The sequence below is a fragment of the Sceloporus undulatus genome, chromosome 1 (assembly GCF_019175285.1).
Source record: "Sceloporus undulatus isolate JIND9_A2432 ecotype Alabama chromosome 1, SceUnd_v1.1, whole genome shotgun sequence".
Lineage (NCBI taxonomy): Eukaryota > Metazoa > Chordata > Lepidosauria > Squamata > Phrynosomatidae > Sceloporus > Sceloporus undulatus.
The window spans coordinates 369,089,524-369,111,262 of record NC_056522.1 but is presented as its reverse complement, the minus strand read 5'-3'; the positions used below and the strand labels follow the sequence as shown (position 1 = coordinate 369,111,262).

At 42.1% G+C, this 21,739-nt stretch overlaps 1 protein-coding gene across 1 annotated transcript in view; it reads left to right on the top strand.

Moving 5' to 3' along the window:
- The window catches only part of BRF1 (BRF1 RNA polymerase III transcription initiation factor subunit), a 359,625-nt gene that overhangs the window by 40,059 nt on the left and 297,827 nt on the right, over positions 1 to 21,739 (top strand). Inside the window, 1 exon segment of the mRNA XM_042446801.1 lies at positions 6,571 to 6,744. Within this exon segment, the coding sequence (XP_042302735.1) occupies positions 6,571 to 6,744 (174 nt within the window).

The following is a 21,739-nucleotide window of genomic DNA, read 5'->3' as shown; positions in this document are numbered from 1 at the left end:
TTATTTTCCTTATTTTATCTTTAAACTATTTACTTCCATTTTTCTTTATAAAATTTTAACAGGGGTTCCCATTCTTTTTCTACCTTTTCTTCTGATTTTCCAGTTAATGTTAACACTAATGTATCCATTTCTATGGCATCAAGTGTCTTTGTAAGCCATGTATCTATGTCTAGCACGTAGCTTTCCCCCCATATGCATATGCGAACCTCGCTATAGAGACCATATACAGCAGTTGCCTCCAACTATTTTTTTATTTTTGGGTTAAAAACCTTAATTACCATAGTACTCTAGTACTGAGCCAGAGTAGTTAAAGTGGTCTCAAACTGGATTATTTCTGCAGTGTGGAGTTGGGGCAATGTTAAATCGCAAAGAAAATACATTATTAAAGTAAAATTGAATGAAAAGCAGAGCGATGAGGAAAGATTGGAATATAGTCATTATAAATGTCTTCCTGAGCAGCTTGTCAGATGAAAACGATCTTCAGCTCTTGGTGGAGAGTTAATAGGGAGCAAGCCAGCATCCCCCCCCCCCGAAGGAATTACTACACCTTGGGAACTAAGTCATAGAGTCATAGAATTGGAAGAGACCGCAAGGGCCATCCAGTCCAACCCCCTGCCATGCAGGATATCTCTGGACTTGTCATCAGTGGACAGCAGTTACTGTTACAGTATGACCCCCCCCCCATTCAGTATCTGTGGTTTCACTTACATCTGAACAATTTTGTTCTCTCTAGGCCCGTGGTGACGAATTTATGGCATGTGGGCCCTCTCTGGCATGTGAAGCCATTTCTAAGGGCACATGGAGAGATGGGAGGGCAGAAGTAAGACAGCTAAAGGCACAGGAGTGTGGGAGGAAGAAGAAGAACAGGTGCACATCTGTCCCTTCTCTTGCCTGTCCTTTTGTGCCTTTAGCTGTCTCCGGGGAGGCAGGTGAAGGCCTGGGAGAGCGGGGAGAAGAGGAGGAACAGGCGTGCACCTGTTCCTCTTCTTCTCCCAGGCCTTCAGCTGTCTCTAGGGAGGCCCTGCCCCCAGAAGTTCCTCCTAGCACCAGGTAATACCCAGTGTGGGAATGCCTTTGTGTTTGGACACTTAGGCGGGGTACAGACCGCCGCCGCCAGTAGGTCCGCGGGGGAGCCGGAGCCTTCACACGGCCCGACTCCCGTGCGGACCGAAAAAGAAGCTCCAAAATGGAGCTTCTTTTTCCGTCGCGTCTGCGACGTAGCGAGGCGCCAGGGGCGCGCTCGCTACGTCACAAGCGGCGCGACGCGTACGGACGCTCAGCGTCCGATACGCAAAGATGGCGCCGGCCATGTAGAAGGGCCGGCGCCATCTTGTACGGACGGAGTCCGTACTAGGCCCAGGGGCATCTATAAGAGACGCCCCTTTTTTAAAATGGGACATCCTCCGGACGTCCCAAATGGCGGTGCAGAAAGCACCTTAGTCTCTAAAAGGTTTACCATCACTGCCCTAGGCATTTTTAGGTCCCCCAGTATGATTCTTTGGTGTGCTTGGGCTGAAAATGGTTTGTCTCATTAAAAATTATAGACTTCTCTATTATCTGTGATATCACGATTCTGCAGTTGATGGTGGTCTTGGAGCATAACCCCTATGGATACAGGGGGCATTTTGTATATCGTATTAGGCTATTGAAAAACAAACAAACCTGGAGTCTGATATGCTCTCGTAACTTGCCTAATTGTGCCCTGAGTACAGCTCACAATATAAACCTCCCCAAATACAGGAAAAACACATCACATTCCAAATAGAGCTAGGCTAAAGAGAACAACGTTTCAGTATAAAGTGCTAAAATGGCATTTTTCATTTCTCTAAACATAAGAAAAATAAAGGTTTTACCAAGCATTACAAAATTAGTTTAGAGAGTATTCTGTATTGGAATTACAGTTGTCCCTCCATTTTCACAGGGGATCCATTACAGACCCCCCCCCCCCCGCAAAAATAAAAACTGTCAATATTCAAGCCCCATTAGCTTGAATGGTGCTACCCCATTTTGTCCCCCTCCACTTGCTGCTTGTGCATAAAGCTATCACAGTATGTATTTTCATTGTGAGTACTTAAACTATATTTCTGCTGGGAAGTTCTTTGTAGGAAAGCACATGAGTGTGCTCATATTACTTATGTGCAGGTTGCATGTTAATTCCTAAATGTGGTTGGTCCTCTGATGTACAGGGGGGGAGCCCCCCAGTTTCATGACATTTGAAGCCATTGTCATTAAGAGGGACAGTTGCATAATGTCTTGCAGGAACAATCCACAGTCATCCCTCCATATTTGCAGCTTAGACATTTGCCGATTTGATTATTCACGGATTTGATTAATATGTTCGCTCTAGGAATATCTGGGTCCTCCAGAGCAACTCTGTGGTCAAGTTCAACTAAAAGTTGCACTGAAAGACCTAGAGATCCCTAGAGAGAATACTCTACTAGGCATTTGTAGTCCCTCCAGCGCAATTCTATGGCTAGTGTCTGTTGGATGTTGACCACAGAGTTGCACTGGAGGACCTAGGGATTCCTAGAAAGGTGTCTTCTCAGGTAAAAACAGCATGTTTTTGTTATTTGCAGTTTTTCCATATTGATGGGGGTCTTGTGCCCCTAACCCTAGCGAATATGGAGGGACAAGTGCATTTTCATGGTATGTTTAGATGAGAATATAGATTATTTTTGTTAAAGAGATTTAGGAATTAAAACGAATGGTGAGTGCCCTATGCTCTTTTGTTGGTAAATAAAAAAATATAATTGTGGATTAACCTGTAGGTTACATTTTAACTTCATTTTGACCCAGATTGTTCTGAATAGTTGGTTTATTGTCCAGGCTAGAAATCAGTACAGTATTGGCATGCAAGTACAGTGTGCCTGCGTTATACGTGGGCACACCTTACGCAGCTTTCAGCATATGCTGAAACCGTGCCGGAAGAAATCTCTGCTCATCCTGGAAGGGATAATGGTGCATGCTGCCGCATGCACAAGCCCCATTCATTCCAATAGGGCTCAAGCATACAGTATGTGCAATTCCCTTTGCCCAGGGGAGTCTGGAACGGATTTCTGCGTAATGGAAGGGGCCACAGTAATTGATTTAATTATTAAAAATGGTGCTAGATTTGGCATTTGGTAATTAATGTATTGGGAGACTGGCAGCACCTGGGACACTGATCATGTAGGATAGCAGTGACATCTTCCTGAAACCCCTTATGAAGAGGATGTGCATGTAGTCAGGCATGCAGAGAGAGACTCCAGGGGCTCATGTACACTACAAAATAATAGTATTACATTATTCTACTTTTACTGTCATGGTTCCATCCCATGTAATCCTGGGATTTGCAGTTGAGGGCAGGGACCCTCAGCCAGAGTGTTCCAGTTCTTCACCAGCCCGCAGGCCTCAGGATTGCATAAAATGGAACCATGGCAGTGGAATAATAGAACTATAATTGTGTAGTATGAATGGGCCCCAGGTGTTTGTATTAAAGTTTGGTTGGCTTTAATTAAGGCAATTCATTGTAGAGAAAGGTACACAAATAATTTCCCATGTTTCTGGTACTAGATTTATATTCTCATTTGAAATACACAACTTGCCTTTTGGGCTATGTGGTAAAATTAATTACATGAATTTATAAGCAACTGTCAGCCAAGTTTCATCACAGTAATTTGTGAAGCACAGTCTTGTAGACAAAGTCTACACATCACATATTGACCAATTAAGAGTTGAGGAGTATCTGTCCCTAAGCTCTAATGAATGCAACCAGCAGCAGTTTATAGTACTCAGGATATGTCACCTTTTCCCATCTGTAGTCAGGATAATTGTGTTTCTTGGAAACATAGTGTATGCTTTGGCTATAATGGGCAACAAGATATTCTCTGTCTCATACAATCTTCCATCCTGGAAGCTCTCTCAGCAAGCTAGAAACTTCTGGCTTTACATCACACTTACAACCACCAAGTAAAGAGCTGATATTTGATACAAAATAATATAATGATATAGAAGGCTATAGAGTGCAGAATATAGCTACAGACCAGGAAGAATGAATGGTACCTTGTGTGGAGGTCGTGTGTGGTTTGCTGTCTTGCAAGAGGATAACCAGAGTAACAAAGCAAGCCCATAGTTGGGTCTCTTCAGACAAGTGTGGTAATAGACTGCAGTGGAAAACTTGTGGATGGGTTACTTGTGGATGGTGAACTTATAGATATACTGTATACTGGGAAGGGGTCAGACAAGACTGCATTATGTCACCCTGAATATTCAGCTTATATGCAGACAAAAAAAATATAAAGAACAGATTTAGACTCAGAAGAAGGAGAAGTGAAGATGGGAGGAAGAAACATCAATAATCTTAAAATATGCAGATGACACCATACTGCTAGTGAAAAAAACATCATAGACTTGTAACAATTACTAAGGAAAATTAAAGAAGAAACTGCAAAGCAGGCTTACTGTTGAACATAAAGAAAACAAAAATAATGACCATGGAAGATTTATATAAGTTCAATCTAAATACAGTAATGAAGAAATCTAATTAGTAAAAGAGTTTGCATACCTAGGAACAAAAATGGATAATAATGCAGACCTCAGTCAAGAAATCAGAAGAAGAATGGGAAGGACAGCCATGAAAGAACTAGACAAGATCCTATATCTCTAAACACTAAAGTGTGAATTGTCCAAGCCATTATATTCTCTTTTATCATGCATGGTGGTGAGAGCTGGACTGAAGAAAGTGGATAGAAAGAAAATCAATTAATTTGAGATGTGATGCTAGGAAGGGGTTTAGCTTAGTGGTAGAGCATATGACTTTCATGCAAATGGTCCTAGATTCAACCCCTTAAATATCCACACAAGGCTGGAAAAACACCTGCCTGAAACATGGACAGCTGTCCTCTGAAAGTGAAGTAATTGTTGGCCTAAATGGATCAGTGGAGTGGTTCAATATCTCAGGTGGTTTCCTGTGTTCTAGTGTACATAGGTTTGGTTAATATAAAACATTCTATGGTGATGTTGGGTGTTAATGGTGGAGAAAGTTTGCTATATTGGCCCATTTCATACAGAACATACTGGAGGGAGAACGTCTGCTTCCAGATTCCCAACCATCATGATAGCTAGCTGGTGGATTATGGGAGCTGGCGTAAAAAAAGGTGGGTGATATTTACTAGCCACAGTAATTGCTCATTACGTATATGTTGGACATCACTTTTTCTTGTAGTGTTAAAGTGATGCGTTGGTTTCACACGAAACACAAAGTGATGCTTATAATGGTCCCAGTATTTTTCTTTTGCTTTGCAAGTCAGGTGTCATCATAATAAAACAATAAAATGACCCACATGGTAAACTTCTTTCTTCACATGATTAATGTATTTTAATATCCTTGTGAAACTTCAGGGTTTTGTATGTTTCCTGTAACAACACATGGTATAAACATTTGTCTTGCACACAATATCTATGCACTACTCATTGGCTTGTCAATAAATACAATACTTGCCTTATCCTATTCCAGTGTTTGCATTCTTTCCAAGTTTGGTCTTGTGTGCTGTTCACAGTTTCTTGCAGTCAAAGTGTTTATTAGCATCGTGTGCCTGTGCTGCACTTTCCACAACTGCATCGCCAGCTGTACCATATCCTCTGCTGAGTTATCCAAAGGGTTTTAAACAAAGGAAGGAGGTACATCCATCTTCTTGATGCCACAGCTTGATCTGTATAATCTGCCAGCCCTTCTCTCTCCAAATAGCACCACAGGAAGGAAGTGCTTCCTCAGCACTGGCTAGTTCAGAGAGCACATCTTTTTGTAAAGCCAGATTCCCTCAGTTGTGGTTTTGTCTCATTTGTGGTTAGATGTTGTGTGTGTGTATGAGAGAGAATGTGCTTTGCCAGATTTTTGGAGCATTGTAACAAAACTTGTAGCTTGCTCCTAAGTTAATGTGGTATTTGAGATTTTGAAGCATGCATTCATACACTGGGGAGTGAGATATTGTTCATGTGTTCCGAATAGTCAATTTGTAGGTTTCTTCAGGTGAAAATATTGCTGCTGCTTCAGTTGTTAGTTTCTGCTCTTGGGAGCTACCTCATTTTAAAACGACCCTCTTCTGCCACATGAGTGGGCAAATGTGACCTTTCAAATGTTTATGGATTGCAACTCCCAGCAGCCCTTCCAGCATTCAGCAGAGACAGTAGGGAGGATCCTGAGATTTACAGTCTACAAACAGCTGGGCCACAATTACCTATCCTTGCTCTAGAAGAAATTTTACACTGCAAGGCTGATGTACAATTGAACAGCAGTGAAGAGAAAAGCCTACCGGCCTAGCAGTGTTGTATCGCCACTTTTGGGCATTTTTCAGATGGTAGTCGTAGTTTGAAAACAGTGAGTTCTGTTTGCACATTGAGGTTCTGGGTGCCTCATTGTGTGAGTGGAGTTAACTGTCAAACAGTTTGCACTTCTCTCTGTTTTGCATGTGTGGTTTGATGCAATAAGAACCTGATCTCTGTCTTTCATTTTGTATGGAGCATCTGTGCAGACGTGAATGTATTATGTAAGTGCACTTCGAAAGTAATGTATAATTTCCTTTGTTTTTAAAGGAAAACGTCAGATTCATCATTTGGGAAACCAGCTTCAGCTTAATCAGCACTGCCTTGATACTGCCTTCAACTTCTTCAAGATGGCAGTGAGCAAGCACTTAACCCGTGGGAGGAAGATGACCCATGTCATAGCAGCCTGCCTCTACTTGGTGTGTAGGACAGAAGGCACCCCACGTATCCTTTCATTGCTGGATTTAATCCATATTGGAATATGATGTCTTGCCTTGCAGGGAATGGAAGTTAGGGAACAGGGTGGCTTGGGTGATATGCTTCAGTCCCTTTAAATGAGGCCACAGATGATTTTTTTTTAGGAGTAGAACTTTGGTCAGCTCACCTTTTTTGTAGTGAGCAGCTATACATATGAATGATACCAAAAATATTTTTTGTCTCTGTCTCTGTTTAAGGGTGACTGAGTTATAATATATAACTACAATGTAGGGTCTCTGAATTGCAAAAATACTTTTATTTGATCTTGAATAGAACCAAGAGCATGCCTCTGAGTCTTGCTCCTTCTGCTAAAATCCCATTCTCCTTGCTTCTGCTGAGCTGGTGATCTGTTTTTAATGTTTGTATCTCTTTCCCACCTGAATTTTGTAATCCTGCTGTTCTATTCTTATGTACTACTTTCCTTTTTTTCTTGATATTTCTTGGGAATGTTTCAATTTTTTTTCATATTGTTACTGCCAAGAAACAGATTGTATTTTAATGTCTAAATAGACAAGGTCTCAGAATAACATTAGAAAAGTTAGCAAACATGTTTTCTTACAAATCTGGAAAATAGCCTTGCAGGAGCTTTATAGAATGAAAAGTAACAGTAACAGCAGATTAGAGGTAGAGAATGCGTTGCTCTCCGGACCTTGGACTGCTGTATCAGTTTTAGCTAGTATAGTTGATGGTGCAGCACAATAGCTTTTTGAGGCCAATCTGTTTCCCATCCCTGCAGTATATATAGAGATAATACTGATCCACAGAAGTGTTGGGACTATGATATAAATTTGGAAAAATAATAATGTGGGTGATGCTGAGAACAATAAAGGACAAAGTAAAGGTGACTGAGTAAAGTAAAGGTAGAGGTGACCGAATAAAAGTAAAGGTGTGCATATTGAAGGGTTGGGGGCCATGTTTTTGTGCTTCTGACCTTGTCAGCTGTGCTGTTGCCATTTTCTAGAACCAGAAGTCATTTCTGGGCAGGTTGGAGAGTGATTTCTTGTTGTTTCTGTGTGCTCCCTCGAAAGGGTGCTAGAACATTAAATTGTACCTTCCAGGTTATTTTTTCACCTGAAAAATTGCATTCAAGGGCCATTAAAAAAAATAAACTCAATTTTTTGTGGAGTGGGATGTCACTGAGACCTGAGAGGTCCCAAGGGAAACTCAAGTTCCCAAAATGGCTCCATCTAGCATGTGAGCTGCACAATTCTCACCTCATAAAGGAAGAGAAAGTAGAACAGGTAAATTACTGTATTGAGCGGTGCTGAAATGCATGGGCACCTGAATACCCACCCACAAACTATGTAAGATCAAAGATGCCAGCCACAGATGCTGGCGAAACATCAGGAATAAACTCTTCTAGAACATTGCCACATAGCCCAAAAAACTCACACAAAACTATGGATGCCGGCCATGAAAGCCTTCGACTTCACATATTTAAGATCACTCCCTTGCCCCAAACATTGAGGAAATGAATACATTTTAAAATATTTTGGGTTAACAAAAATATAATGCTGTGAAGATCAGACATGATCAAAGTAGACCTATGAAAATTGATAGGAAAGAATCTGTGTTGACTTTTAAAGCTCTGCTTGGCTGCCATTGAGGAGAACAGAAAGTGGGAGGGTTTGCTCTCCCCGTTAAAAAAACCCAATCATCCTTTTAAAAATGTTTCCTCTATTGATTTTCAGTGGGAGGAAAAGTAAATGCTTGGGCTATCACAGTTCATTTCCCTTTGGGAGTGTATCAGTGGCATAGGGGAGGACTTTGGATCTAAAGCGGGATGGGTAACACATGGCTCTGTGGGTTGTTACACTCTCCTCCCACATCCCCCAGTTGCTGCAGTTGTTGCAAGGATATGTTAGTAAAATTGATGGTCGTGCTGTTGCATGAGAAAAAAAAAAAAACCAAACACTTGATATTCCTTTCCTTCTGAAGAGAAGAATACACTCTCTCTTGTAGACTAGCAGAGCTGTATGATACAGGAAGGCACTCTGATAGCCATCTGCACCATAGAGAGCTGCAGTGGTTGCTTCCACATTTCATGGCTGAGAAGAGAAAAACATCTGAAGAAATGACTCAGGGAGCTGGGGATGTTTAGCCTGGAGAAGAGAAGGTTAAGAGGTGATATGATAGCTCTGTTTAAATATTTGAAAGGAAGTCATATTGAGGAGGGAGCAAGCTTGTTTTCTGCTGCTCCAGAGAACAGGACCCGGAACAATGGATGCAAGCTGAAGGAAAAGAGATTCCACCTCAAAATTAGGAAGAACTTCCTGACAGTAAGGGCTGTTTGACAGTGGAACACACTCCCTCAGAGTGTAGTGGAGTCTCCTTCCCTGGAGGTCTTCAAACAGAGGCTGGATGGCCATCTGTCGGGAATGCTTTGATTTGGATTTCCTGCATGGCAGGGGGTTGGACTGGATGGCCCTTGCGGTCTCTTCCAGCTCTATGATTCTATGATTCTTTGTGTCAGGGATTTGAAGGGTTAAAACACAGCACACAGGGAAATGCTTGATGTGTGCGTGTTTGGCCATGAGCATTCAGCAGAGTGGCAAGGATGATCAGCACAGCTGAAGCTCATTGGCTCAAGGACACTTCAATGTCCAAGTGCACGTAGCCATGGATGATGAAACATGTGTCTGGATTGCACAGGAGACACATGACATGGTTACACACCTGAACTCACTGTGTTTGGGAGACCACATGGTCTGGAGACTATATAAACCCAGGGGCTGCAAGGGATAGCTTGTGGGTTTGAAGTAGGAGTTGGATTGGTATGTTTTGGAGGTTTAGAGATCTGGTTTTGTATTATAGCACTGTGAATAAAGAGCACTTTGGGGACTTTGTTTCTCTGGTGGTTTATCAGAAGAAGCTACAGCATCGGTTTGCTGTGTGTCCCCGGAGATTCCTGCATTGCTGCAGTTCCTGGAAGACATCCAGTTGCTGTCATCCCAGTTGGACTTTGGAGCCACGCTTCAACTTCTGGAAATTGCCAGCTCTGCTACAAGGGTCTGATTTAACCCCAGGACTCGTTGGAGTTGCTGACAGTGGTTGTTGGACCCCAGCAGTTGCACTGACACTTTGATCATTGGCTGTTGTTGAATTAATGTGGCGATGCGAGTCTTATGAAGCTTGGTGCAGCCTCTTGACCTCCATTTCAGCCCTTTGATGGCTAGAAGCTGCCCAGCTGGTTTTGTGTGTGTGTGTGTGTGTGTGTGTGTGTGTGTGTGTACCTCCAAGTCTCCTGGAGATTTACGGCAGTCTCGCGAATGTCATTGGGTTTTCTTAGGCAATGAATACTCTGAAGTGGTTTTGCTAGTTCCTTCCTCTGAAATACAGCTTGGCAGCACATGGTATTCATTGGTGGCCTCCAATCCGAGCACTAATCAAGGCTGACCTTGCTTAATTTCCATGATCAGCCAGGTTCTGGTGTCTTTAGGCCCTCTGCCCCTATTCATTCATAGCCACCATTACTTCTTTCCCCTCCTACTGATGTTGGAACAGTCATGGCAAGATAAGCTTCCATGAGAAAGCCTCTAATTGCAAGCTTTTTCAGTAGGAAGGGAGCTGGGTGACCTCCATGTTTTTGTCTGCCACTTTCACCAGGAGCCTAGGGTTTCATCTTATTTTTACAGCATGGCCGCCATACCCACTGATTTGGTATTCATGGTTTCACTTACTCATGTCTGAAAAAATATGTTCTCTCTAGGTCATCCATCCATTGTGATTCTACGGTCAACTTTTGTGGCCCAAGCATACCATAGAATTCAGCTGGAGGACTTAGAAATACATAGAGAAGTGTTCTCTCCAGGCATTTCTAATAGAGTTCCTTATTATTAGCAATTTCAGGTATGCACAGATTGTCTTGCAGTGTAACCATTAATTAAATTATCTGTGTCTCTCCTGGAAGCAATGGATCCTGAAGCAAGAAGTTTTTAAAAGTTACTTGGGGGTAAAGAAACTGACTTGCACTGCAGCAGATGAAAACTAATCATCAAAAAACTGCTTCATTTTTGAGGGTCTGAATTAACCTGGTGTAACAGTGTGAAGTGTCTAATATAATGTGAATTATGTTTCATTTTTTGGAAAGAGGTTTGTCTGTGGGGGGAGAGAGATCTGCCAGTGTATGTAAAGGTAACATGTTTGGTATCCCTTCCTATCACTAAAGTGCTGTGTATGAAGTTAAAGTTTCAGGACACTATTTCTAAACCATGCAGAATAGCAAAAGAAAGAAAGAAAGAAAGAAAGAAAAGGAATTAATGTGTAGATGAAAATATACAGTTGATATATCAGGGTACGTAGTCATAATTTAATAATACTTAAAAGGATGAGAAATAATAACAAATAGTTATTTTATAGAAGAAGAAGAAAGTTAGTGTGCCTAATAAGGGTTTCAAAATATAAATTTATCATTAAAAGAATTCAGCTGTGTTGGGACTACAAGACCCATTACTACAGCCAGTATGATAGACCATGCTGGCCAGGGATGACTGAGGTTGTAGTCCAACACATCAGAAGGCTGCTGTTTTGAGGAAGACTGTTCTCACTGTTCTCATAAAATAAGCTTTTTGTGAGATGGAGACCTTTTTAATGTGTGAAAGCTCATGTTTTGATCCTAGCCATTTCTCCCCTCTCAATTTTCTTGATTTCTGTATTTTATATATCAAGATTTTCTCAGTCTTACCTTTTTTCATTCTGGAAAGTTTGTGGCTTAAATTATTTAAGCTTGGCATTTTCCCAAGTTCGCAAAATCGGTCCTCCAGCTGAAATACTATGCAAATGACAATTGCAAATTAGAATACCGCCTTCTGGTTCATGATATTTCTGAGGAGGCATTTGGGTGTAGACTGCTGGGGGAAATATATTGTTATCAAGCTGTACGAAGCTGTACTGTTGAAGGATATTTTGATGAGAGAATTGTCATTTCAAAATCGTTTTTAAACATAACTTGACACTGTATTGAAAATATGGTGGAAATTGTATATCTGATTTTTTTTTGGAGGGTTGTGTGCGCATGTGGGTCAGAGGTAAACGTATAAAAGGGATACTGTGGCCCAGCATTAGCCTTTTTAATTACTTGATTAAATGCTCCAATTTTCCCCTTGCAGTTACCTTGACATCCAGCCCCAGGAAAAAAGTAGTTATGTGTGAGAGGCCATCTGGCTCAGTGATCTAAATGGGCCTGTTACATAAGCAATAGCAGGAACAAGAGTGGATAACTCATTTTGCAGGCATTGACAATCTGGGCTTATTAAAATGGGTTCACCTCTGCCGAGTTCCAATTAAGTTCTTTGCCTGCCTCTTGCTTGATCATTAGGTGGCACTCTCATTCTTGCAAACAGGAGCATAACAATTTAATTGAAAGGAAATCTCATGGAGGACTGTGCTCTCCCCCCATCACCTCATGAGAATATGGGGGGGGGGGATATAGTCATTCCCCTTCTCCTTGACAGTGGGATGGATGGAAGTAGCTCTTTTAAGGAAGGGACCAAAGCTCAGTGCAATGTGTGCAGGAAATCCTAGGTTCAGTTCCTTACTTCTTCATTTAAAAGCATCAGCTACAGGCAGTGGACAAAGTATCTCTTAGAGACCGAGACAGCACTGTCAGATGGAGTAAACTGAGCTAGGTTGTGGTCAAACACTCTTAGAAAAATCACTTTTTGGATTGCAAGTCCAGAATCCATCCAATTCTGTGGTCACTGGCCATGGTGGTTGCGGGCTTTTAAGAGCTGCTGCCCCCCAAAATAAATTTCCCAAGGTCTTGCCTGATGTAATATTTCTATGACCTCCTCCACTGGATTCATATACTTGATATTCTGAATATCCTGACAGAAGTATTCCTGCAGTTAGTTGTTGTGTGCCTTCAAGTTGTTTACGACTTATGGTGACCTTAAGGTTTCATAAGGTCTTCTTGGCAAGTTACTTGAGAGGGGGCTTGCCATTGCCATCCTCTGAGACTGAGAGAGTGTGACTTACCCAAGGTCACCCTGTGGGTTTATGTAGCCGAGCTGGGATTTGAACCTTGGTCTCCAGAGTCCTAGTCCAGTGCTCAAACCACTACCTCACCCATAGTTTGCCAGTACATAAATCCAGTGGACTCCCTTGTATCCTACAGTATTTGTGTTACCGATACTTGGAGAGAGCGTGGGCTCAAGGAAGGTCTCCTCTCATGTCTGCAGCTGCACGTGTGTGAGGAATGGATAGGTGGTTGTTGCTGTAAACTGCAAGGTTTGGCCCTGACACTTATTTTTGCTGGAGTCAGGGAGATTTGTCTCTCTTTTACGCTGCAGTCATTTCCCAGTTCAACTGTTGATCTGCTCTTTCTGTTGAGAACATATGGGAAAGTGTCTGAACAGCAAGAACAATTGAACAATATAGCAAATTACTTAGGAGAGGTAATTTGGAGGCTCTTCCCTTCTGAAATCTTGGTCAGCCCTTCTCCCAGTCTGCCTTCAGGGGCAGTTTAATCCAAGCTGCCTGGTTTAGAAACATGCTGCTTGTGTGTTTTCTGAAAGAAATAGGTTATTTCCAGGATGTGGGATTCTGCACCTAATACAATAGTTATTTGCAACACTGTGTGTGTAGCCTATTCCCTTATTTAATTAATGTAGTTTTTGCTTGGAATGTCCTTCATATATGAATACATCAGACTTGTCTTCTATGCAGTTATGTTTTTCCGTGATCTTTTTTCACTTGCCACCTGTTTTGTTTGATGGTTACCTGGCGATTTATGGAATGAAGAATATATGCTTTGCTACTAAGCTCTGACCCCTCCCTCCTCTCATGTTAAAATAGGCTTTGTTTTTAACAGAAGAATGGTGCTGACTTCTCTCTGACCCCAATAGAGCTTTTCACTTCTGCCGTGTTTTGAGTGAATTACATGCAGGAACTTGTGCTATAATTTTGACAGGAAAGTGTTTTGATATTGTTTTTGTAAAGCTCTTACAAACAGATTTTTTTCTTACAGACCAGAAGAGGCCATGCTTTAAAAAACAAAAACCTCAAAAGTAAGGACAGGCTGAAACTTCCAGTGTGATGTTAAGGCCAAATTGTACATTGTCAAATGTTTGTTCACATTGCTTATGTGTTACGGACTTTTTGGAGGTTGGGACTATGAGAAGCTCAGAATGATATGCAGGGTCATTTCACATTTTATCTGCATGCATGTAAGGTAGGTTAGTCTGAAAGACAAAGCTCGCTCTGGCGTGACATGGCACATCTGTGGTCAGGATCTCCTGAAGTTTTAAAAAATTATAGAAACTGTGTGTGTGATATTTCCAGACTAAAATGAGGAAAGATTCCAGGAATCTAAGGAAAAATGGAAGATATACAGGGATACAAATGAAATATAGCAGTAGCAATAGCATTTACATTTCTGTACTGCTTATCAGTGAACTCAGTACTCTCTAAGAGGTTTACAATCTGTAAACCAATTGCCCCCAACAAGCTGGGTATTCATTTTACCGACCTACGAAAGGATGGAAGTCTGAGTCAACCTTGGAGCCCTGGGATCGAGCTAGCAACCTTGTGCCTGCAGTGCCGGCATTTAACCACTGCACCACCATGGCTCCATATAATATTTCATTTTAACTAGAAATTATAGTAGCCCTTCCCATCTGTGGGGCTTGGTTCCAGGCCCCCTTGCAGATGGGAAAAATGTGGGAGCTCAAGCTTATATTAGTCAATGGGTGGCAACAGATGCATGCCTGTGTCAATGAATCTGTTTGCCCACACTGCCATAGGCTAATATGGGATGGGACAGTTTGTGGGAGCTCCAATCTGCAAATGGCTAGCCCACCAATATGGTGGGCTCACTGTTTTGTCATCCAATTCAATTTTTATCACAATAAATGTATTCTAGAAAGTGTGCACTGGTACTGTTTGTTATTGGCTACAGTGAAAACCAGGGTCAGTGTTTTACATGTTGCATTTCAGTTTTGTCTTATGCCACTGGTTGCATCCTGCTGCTGAAAGATGGGTAGAAGTTCACTATGTAGAACTTACTTTTAATAGAAGTGACACTCTGTGCCATTGATAAAGTGGGTTTTAATTCACAAACAGAGTTGGCACTGTCATTTGATAACATGTGGTGACTGTCCCAGGTAGCAGGATGTTATGCTTGGTGACCTGCAGTGCTGTCCCCAGTGATAGGACCTTGCCATTTCTCTCTCAAGATCCCACTGCCACCTCAGTCCTTCCCAGACCATTCCATCTTACATTGGTAGTATGTCTGCCCCTTTCCTTCTGAATGTTTACCTCTTGCTTATAAGTGCAACAGCTGCTGCTCTTCCCTACTGCTACATCTACCAAATGAATGCCACCCCCCATCTCTCCAACCCACTTGCAAGGTGGCTGCTGCTTTTCCTTGCCACCATTGTCTGCACAGAGTGGAGAAGGAAGCTGCTCACAGATGGGAGCAGCAGTGGCACTTCTTACATCTCAGCAGAAGCTCTTGGGTTGCCACTATGCACAAAAGCATATGCTAGCTAAAATTATTAGTCTGTAAAGTATCACACGGTGCTTGCCTGTTTTTGCTCTTCAGCTCCAAGCTGTCTTGGATGAAGCCGATTATCTAGACCCATTTCAAACCGGCTTTAGGACAGGCTTTGGGGTTGAGACTGCCATGGTTGCCTTGACCGACGATCTGCGTCTGAGCATCGACAGGGGTAGTGTGACCCTGTTGGTGCTCCTAGACCTCTCAGCGGCTTTCGATACTATAGATCACGGCATCCTCTTGGACTGCCTGAGGGGGTTAGGTATCGGGGGCACTGCTTTGCAGTGGTTCCGGTCCTTCCTCTCGGGTCGGTCCCAGAGGGTGCTGCTCGGGGACTGTAGCTCCAGTAAGAGGAACCTCACTTGTGGGGTTCCTCAGGGGGCTATTTTGTCCCCGATGTTATTCAACATCTATATGAAGCCGCTGGGTGAGATAATACGGAGTTATGGTGCTGGGTGTTATCAGTACGCTGATGACACCCAAATCTATTTCTCCATGTCTCGTTCGTCGGCCACGAATTCCAATGGCATCTCTTCTCTCAATGAATGTCTTCAAGCGGTAATGGGCTGGATGAGGAAAAACAGATTGAAACTGAATCCAGATAAGACGGAGGTGCTCACGGTAGCGGCCCCGAAACCAAGAATTGGGTTGCAACCTCCAGTCCTGGATGGGGTCACACTCTCCTCCAGTGACTGTGTTCGCAGTCTGGGGGTGCTCCTCGACTCGTCGCTCCTGATGACAAATCAGGTAAATGCGACGGTCAGGAGCGCCTGCTATCAGCTTCGGCTGATACGCCAGCTGCGCCCTTTTCTGGAAGTAAGGGACCTCGAAACTGTTGTGCACGCACTGGTAACCTCACGCCTGGACTTCTGTAATGCACTCTACTTGGGGCTACCCTTGTGCTTGGCTCGGAAGCTTCAGCTGGTACAAAATATGGCAGCCAGACTTATTTCTGGTACATCTAGGAGGGACCACATTACTCCGGTTCTGAGGTCCCTCCACTGGCTGCCTATTAGCTTCCGGGCCCAGTACAAGGTGTTGGTTATTACCTTTAAAGCCCTAAATGGCTTGGGTCCAAGTTATCTCAGGGAGCGCCTCCTCCCGTATAATCCTCCCCGCGCTCTCCGGTCCTCTGGGAGGAACTTACTGCAGCCTCTAAAATCTAGGCTTGCGGAGACCTCCCAGAGGGCATTTTCTGCTGTTGCCCCCAAACTCTGGAACGACCTGCCGAATGAGATCCGTCAGTTGACATCATTAGACAGCTTTAAAAAAGCTGTCAAGACGGATCTCTTCCGGCAGGCCTTTCCAGATTAACCATCCCGGCCTGGGCTCCCTGATCCCCTCTTTCCTCTCGTGGCCCCATCTTCAGTGATGGTTGAGGATCTCCAGAGGGACACCAGGGTTTTTAGTTTGTTTTAACTATATTTTATGTTTTGATATTGTGTTTTAATCTGTCATATTTTTTAATACTTTTATAAGGAGGGGAGGGATTATAATGTTTTTAATTTTATATTTTACTCTGTTATAATCACTGTTGTCAACCGCCCGGATTGGTTCGCCACAGGGCGGTATACAAATAAATATTATAATTATTATTATTATTACTGCAACAGACTGGCAGTCCTACCTCCCTGAAAAGTTTGAAAAGTGTTCCTTTGTGTAAGCAAAAGTTATATTTGAAAGCAAATATAAATCCAATTTGGCAGACATGTTTTCCCCTAACCACCAGAGTCCCATATTTAACTTCAGCTTCTTGATATAAATCTCTTCTACGCCTCCACCCACCCCCACCCTGTAGCTGTACTTGATGGGTTGCATAACAGTAAGGAACAGCATGGACTCATAATAAGTACAAATACATACAATAAATATGTTTCCCAAGGAAGAAAAAGTACAAATACATAATCTGTGTACAGCATACTTAGTGTAAATTCCATTTAATTTAATAGGATGTATGGCTAACTGGTCAAAGGTCTAGGTGCAGAATGGGCAAAGTTTCATAGCTCCCAGACCCTCTGGACTCCCCTGATTCCTCTTTTTCTGGGCAACCCTCCCCCCAAAGTGGCACTTCACCTTTAAAATAGGTTGCAGTTGCATTCATTTAACATGAAATACCTGTTAAAACGTTTTCTATTTGTCACTTCCAGTATCATTGTTGTTGTTGTTATTGTTATTGCAGTCCATGTGGTTGTTAAGACAGAAATTTATCACTTAGATCTGCAGCAGCTACCAATCCCTGGACTATACTATATATTCTACAGGGAGTGGGAGTTGCTTTTCTTTCCCAACAGGAAGGCCACACAGATTTCCTCATAACCTGTGATCCAGAAGGGATGGAGACTGACTTTTTTTTTTTTTTTAAATGAGTAAATAAAAGCTTGGAGTCTGGAGCAGCTAATGGCCCAAACAGGCATCACAAAACAAACAATAGCATTTGTAGTGATAGGGTAAAAAGGAGGCTAAATTAAGGGCCAAAGGTAATAAATGATAACTAGAAGCCATTGACAATTCAAAGTTGCTATGTGACAAGAAATTGCCAAACCTAACTGTAAGAGATGTGTGACAAGGGATAACCAAAATTGCATAGGTAGTATACTGGACATTCGCTGTACGGGAAATTTCTGTCCTGCGGTTAGACTAATGAGAAATATATAGGGGAGGGGGAGACATGGGGGACAAGGGGGCCACATGTTAACTTGCTAGCTTGCTGATGCTACACTAAGGATTGCAAATATAGACTTGCTTAGGTTGCTAGCTTAAGTTGCAGAAACTAAGAATGAGACATGGTGTAATTGTCTGCTCAAACTGAACACTTGTGACAGCTTGTGGTTTCTGTGCATAAAGGAGAGCCACCAGCCTACCTCCAACACTGGCTCTTCTTGAAGTGATTCAAAGGGTCAGTCTCTTTGCTATAGCAAATAAACAGCATATCTGAGCTACTGAACTTCTGGCTGTTGTCTCCGTCATTGTAAGTTTACTAATTACTGATTCCTGCCGTAACAGTAGGATTAGGTAAAACCCTGGCCAACCTGATAGCATGTATTTCTGCATTTAGTTCACTTAACTGCACTGTCTTTAGCGGTGCATGGCATGCTTCATGATGTTGGCCTTAATTTGCTGTTTGGAGTGGTTACAGACTTCAGTTGTATTGATCCAAATGTTTGAGCTTTTCTGCCCTTGTGTATATTATGGTTTGATTAAGAACAAGGAGTGGTTCAGCTGTTGCTGCAGTTCCCAGGAGAGAGAGCACTGTGGAAGAGCTGAACACAGTTTTTGATGAATTGTGCTGTGATCATGTGGCTAGAACAATATTTGGCTTGCATAGTATTTTCCAGGTGGAATGCTTAATGTTTGTTTTCATAAAGGAGAATTTAATTGAAAGTATGGGTGGTGAGAGAAGAGGTTGTTACGTGAGAGATGAGTTTTGTACATTTGTTGATTTTCCATTTTCCTTTGCATGAGGGATGAAACAAGGAGGTGGTGTTTTATCACCTTCATATGTTGCCCTTGTCTAATCTCATAAACCAGTGTGATCCTGTAACTGCATTAGCATTTGTGGATTGATACCAGTCTATTTAAATGTTACTTTAAACTCCCTTGCTCAGCTGGCTGGTGTATTGAACTGCCTGTTGTGTAATAATATTGATATCCCCTGATTTAGAAGGGTCATAGTTGTGACTGTGTGTACATTTAAAAAACAAGAGCGAAGCACAGAGAGAGAGAGAGAGAGAGAGGTTCTGCAGCCAGACAGTCCCAAATTCTGTGTTGGAAGAAGCTGAAACTTGTATTAAATTATGCATATTGAGCAAAATGTTCTTACTGTTTTGTAATTTGTATAATGCATTCTGCATTTTTAAATACTTTCCCTAAGAAGCAGTAGCAGGAGTGCTAGTCAGGACACAGAAACTCCACCCTTCTGGTTTCTGAGAATTCAGCGCTCTTTGTGCATACAGCTTCCACTGTGCTGGGGGGAAAAATCTCTGGACTTTACTCTGTTTTTTTAGTAAGACACGTTAGTTGATACAGTGCCTGCAAGAAGAAGTGTTGTTTGTGTCTTCATGCACACATGTACACGACAGTATGGGAAATCTGTTGCTTTTACTTCTTTTCACATTTGAGTTTTGTGTGAATTTTGATAAATTCTGATCCAAATGAATGGAATTAAAATTCTTACTCATCTCTGTTGAGCATGGCACTGGTATTTTCCTTTGCAAAGGAGCAAAATGTTGAAGCTATAAATCTAAATAATAACTTAAATCACAGCTGGCAAAGAATTGGCAAAAGGAGCCATTTTGTATTTGTAAGCTTTATTGTGCTCTTACTTGTAAACTAGAGGAGAATGAAGCACTGCAACAAATTGCATTTTATGCCACTTACAGAAAAGAATGTATAAAAATACTGTACAGTGGTACCTCGGGATACGAAATACCCAGGTTACGAAATTTTCGGGATACGAAAAAATCCCATAGGGAATTATTGTTTCGGGTTACGAATGTTTTTTCGGGTTACGAAAAAACTTTTGGTGCTTTTTTCGGCTTTTTCGCACGGAATCGCGGCTTTTCCCCATTAGCGCCTATGGCAATTCGGCTTACGAAGGCTTTTCGGGTTACGAAAGCGGCCGCGTTACGAATTAATTTCGTAACCCGAGGCACCACTGTATGTGTTTAGCATAGAAGGATCAGACACCCAATAATGCATGTTTTACTTCAATGTTCAATGCAGGGTGTGCAAGTGGACTCACAACCTGCTGTGGGATGTGCTTTCGTGTTGAACCTGACTTATATTGACCCTATCCTAGGGTTTTCTTGGCAAAAGTTTTACAGAGGAGGATTTTCATTGCTTTCATCTAAAGCTGGGAGAGTGTGACTTGCCCAAGATCTCATAATGGTTTCCATGCCTGAATGGTGAGTTGAACACTGGTGTCCTGAAGTCCCAGTCTTACTCTCCAACTATAACACTGCCATGCAATAGAAGACACTATTTCAAAAACAGCTAATTAGGTTTTTTAAAAATGCTTTTTTTAAAAAAAAAATGTCCAGGTTTCAGTTGGTTAAGTCTGTTAACTTACAGATCCTTACACACAGGCAGTTTGAAGATTTCAGCTTGCCCCAGTAATTACTCGTAATACAAACCCCCACAGCCAGGATGGTGTAGTGGTTTGAGCTTTGGGCTACGACTCTGGAGACCAGGAAGTGAATCCCCACTCAAGAATGGAAGCTCACTGGCTGACCTTAGGCATTTCACACTTTCTTGGCCTCTCCTAAACAAACCTTTCCATGGAAACCTCATGATAGGTTCATTTTAGGGATAGTATGTCAGAAACTACTGGAAGGCACACAACAACAACAGCAACAAAGAACATAAACCGGTTTGGAGTTTTGCAGAGGTGAAAGAAGCCCTGCCTGCAGGTTTACAGTCTAATCTGCAAGCTACATGAAGCTACATGAAAAGGGCAGGAAGGTAACTGGGGTGGGAGGGAGGGGCAGTTGGCGTGTTATCCTTTTGTCTGGCAAGCCGAAGACTGGACCAAGTTGTTTTCCCTTGAAGTGAGCCAACAGATGGCTCACTGTGTGAACTTTCTGCAGACAGGAATAGCTACAGCTGGTGATGGAAAACATGAAGGATGGACCCCCTGTATGTTTGACAAATGGGCTTTAATTTTCCTTGCCACAGATGCTGGAGTGTGTCCTTTTGGAAACAGAGAGCCCAATGGGACTGTTCCTGAGTCACAGTGTGAGAAGAGGATTTTTGTGTCCTGCTGGGGACAGGATACAGGTGCAGTTTGTTTGGGGTATTTTTTTTTGGTCTCTTAAGCCTCCCTTGTTTACAAGGGAGAACAAAGCTGGGTGGAACATTAAACTGGACTAATTAAACATTAAACTGGACTAATTAAACTGAACATTAAACTGGACTAATTAAAAAACAACATGGAGAATCTTTAGGAGTAGACATTTAAGTCAAATTCATAATGTTATTATAAAATAACAGTTGTTCCTCCCACATTTTTATCTCTGTTTTCTTACACGTAATGTGACCTGTCACAGATGGATTCCTCCTCTTCTTCCATTTATGTCCTAATCATTTTGTTTAGAACAAGCACATGCACTTAGTTGAGGTGTGTGCTGGCTGCTTAATGGCGACTCTCTAAAAAGAGCATGTGATTCTGAGGTCAAGCTGCTGGTTCAGGACACGCTTCTAGGGTGCCACAAATGTTGAAGTGTCAAATGTCTGTGCACTAAGTGAGCTGAGATCCAGTGGCTGTCCCTATTGAATCCTGGGCCTGTGAGAATGGCCTTATCTCATTTCCTCCCTTGTTTTGAGATCTGGATAAGATAAGAAACTGCATGCTCTTTTTTCCATTATTACTATTTATTGGTTTATTAGCTGCTTTTTGGATTACCCACCCCAGTAATAATAATAATAATAATAATAATAATAATAATAATAATAATAATAATAATATAGTTT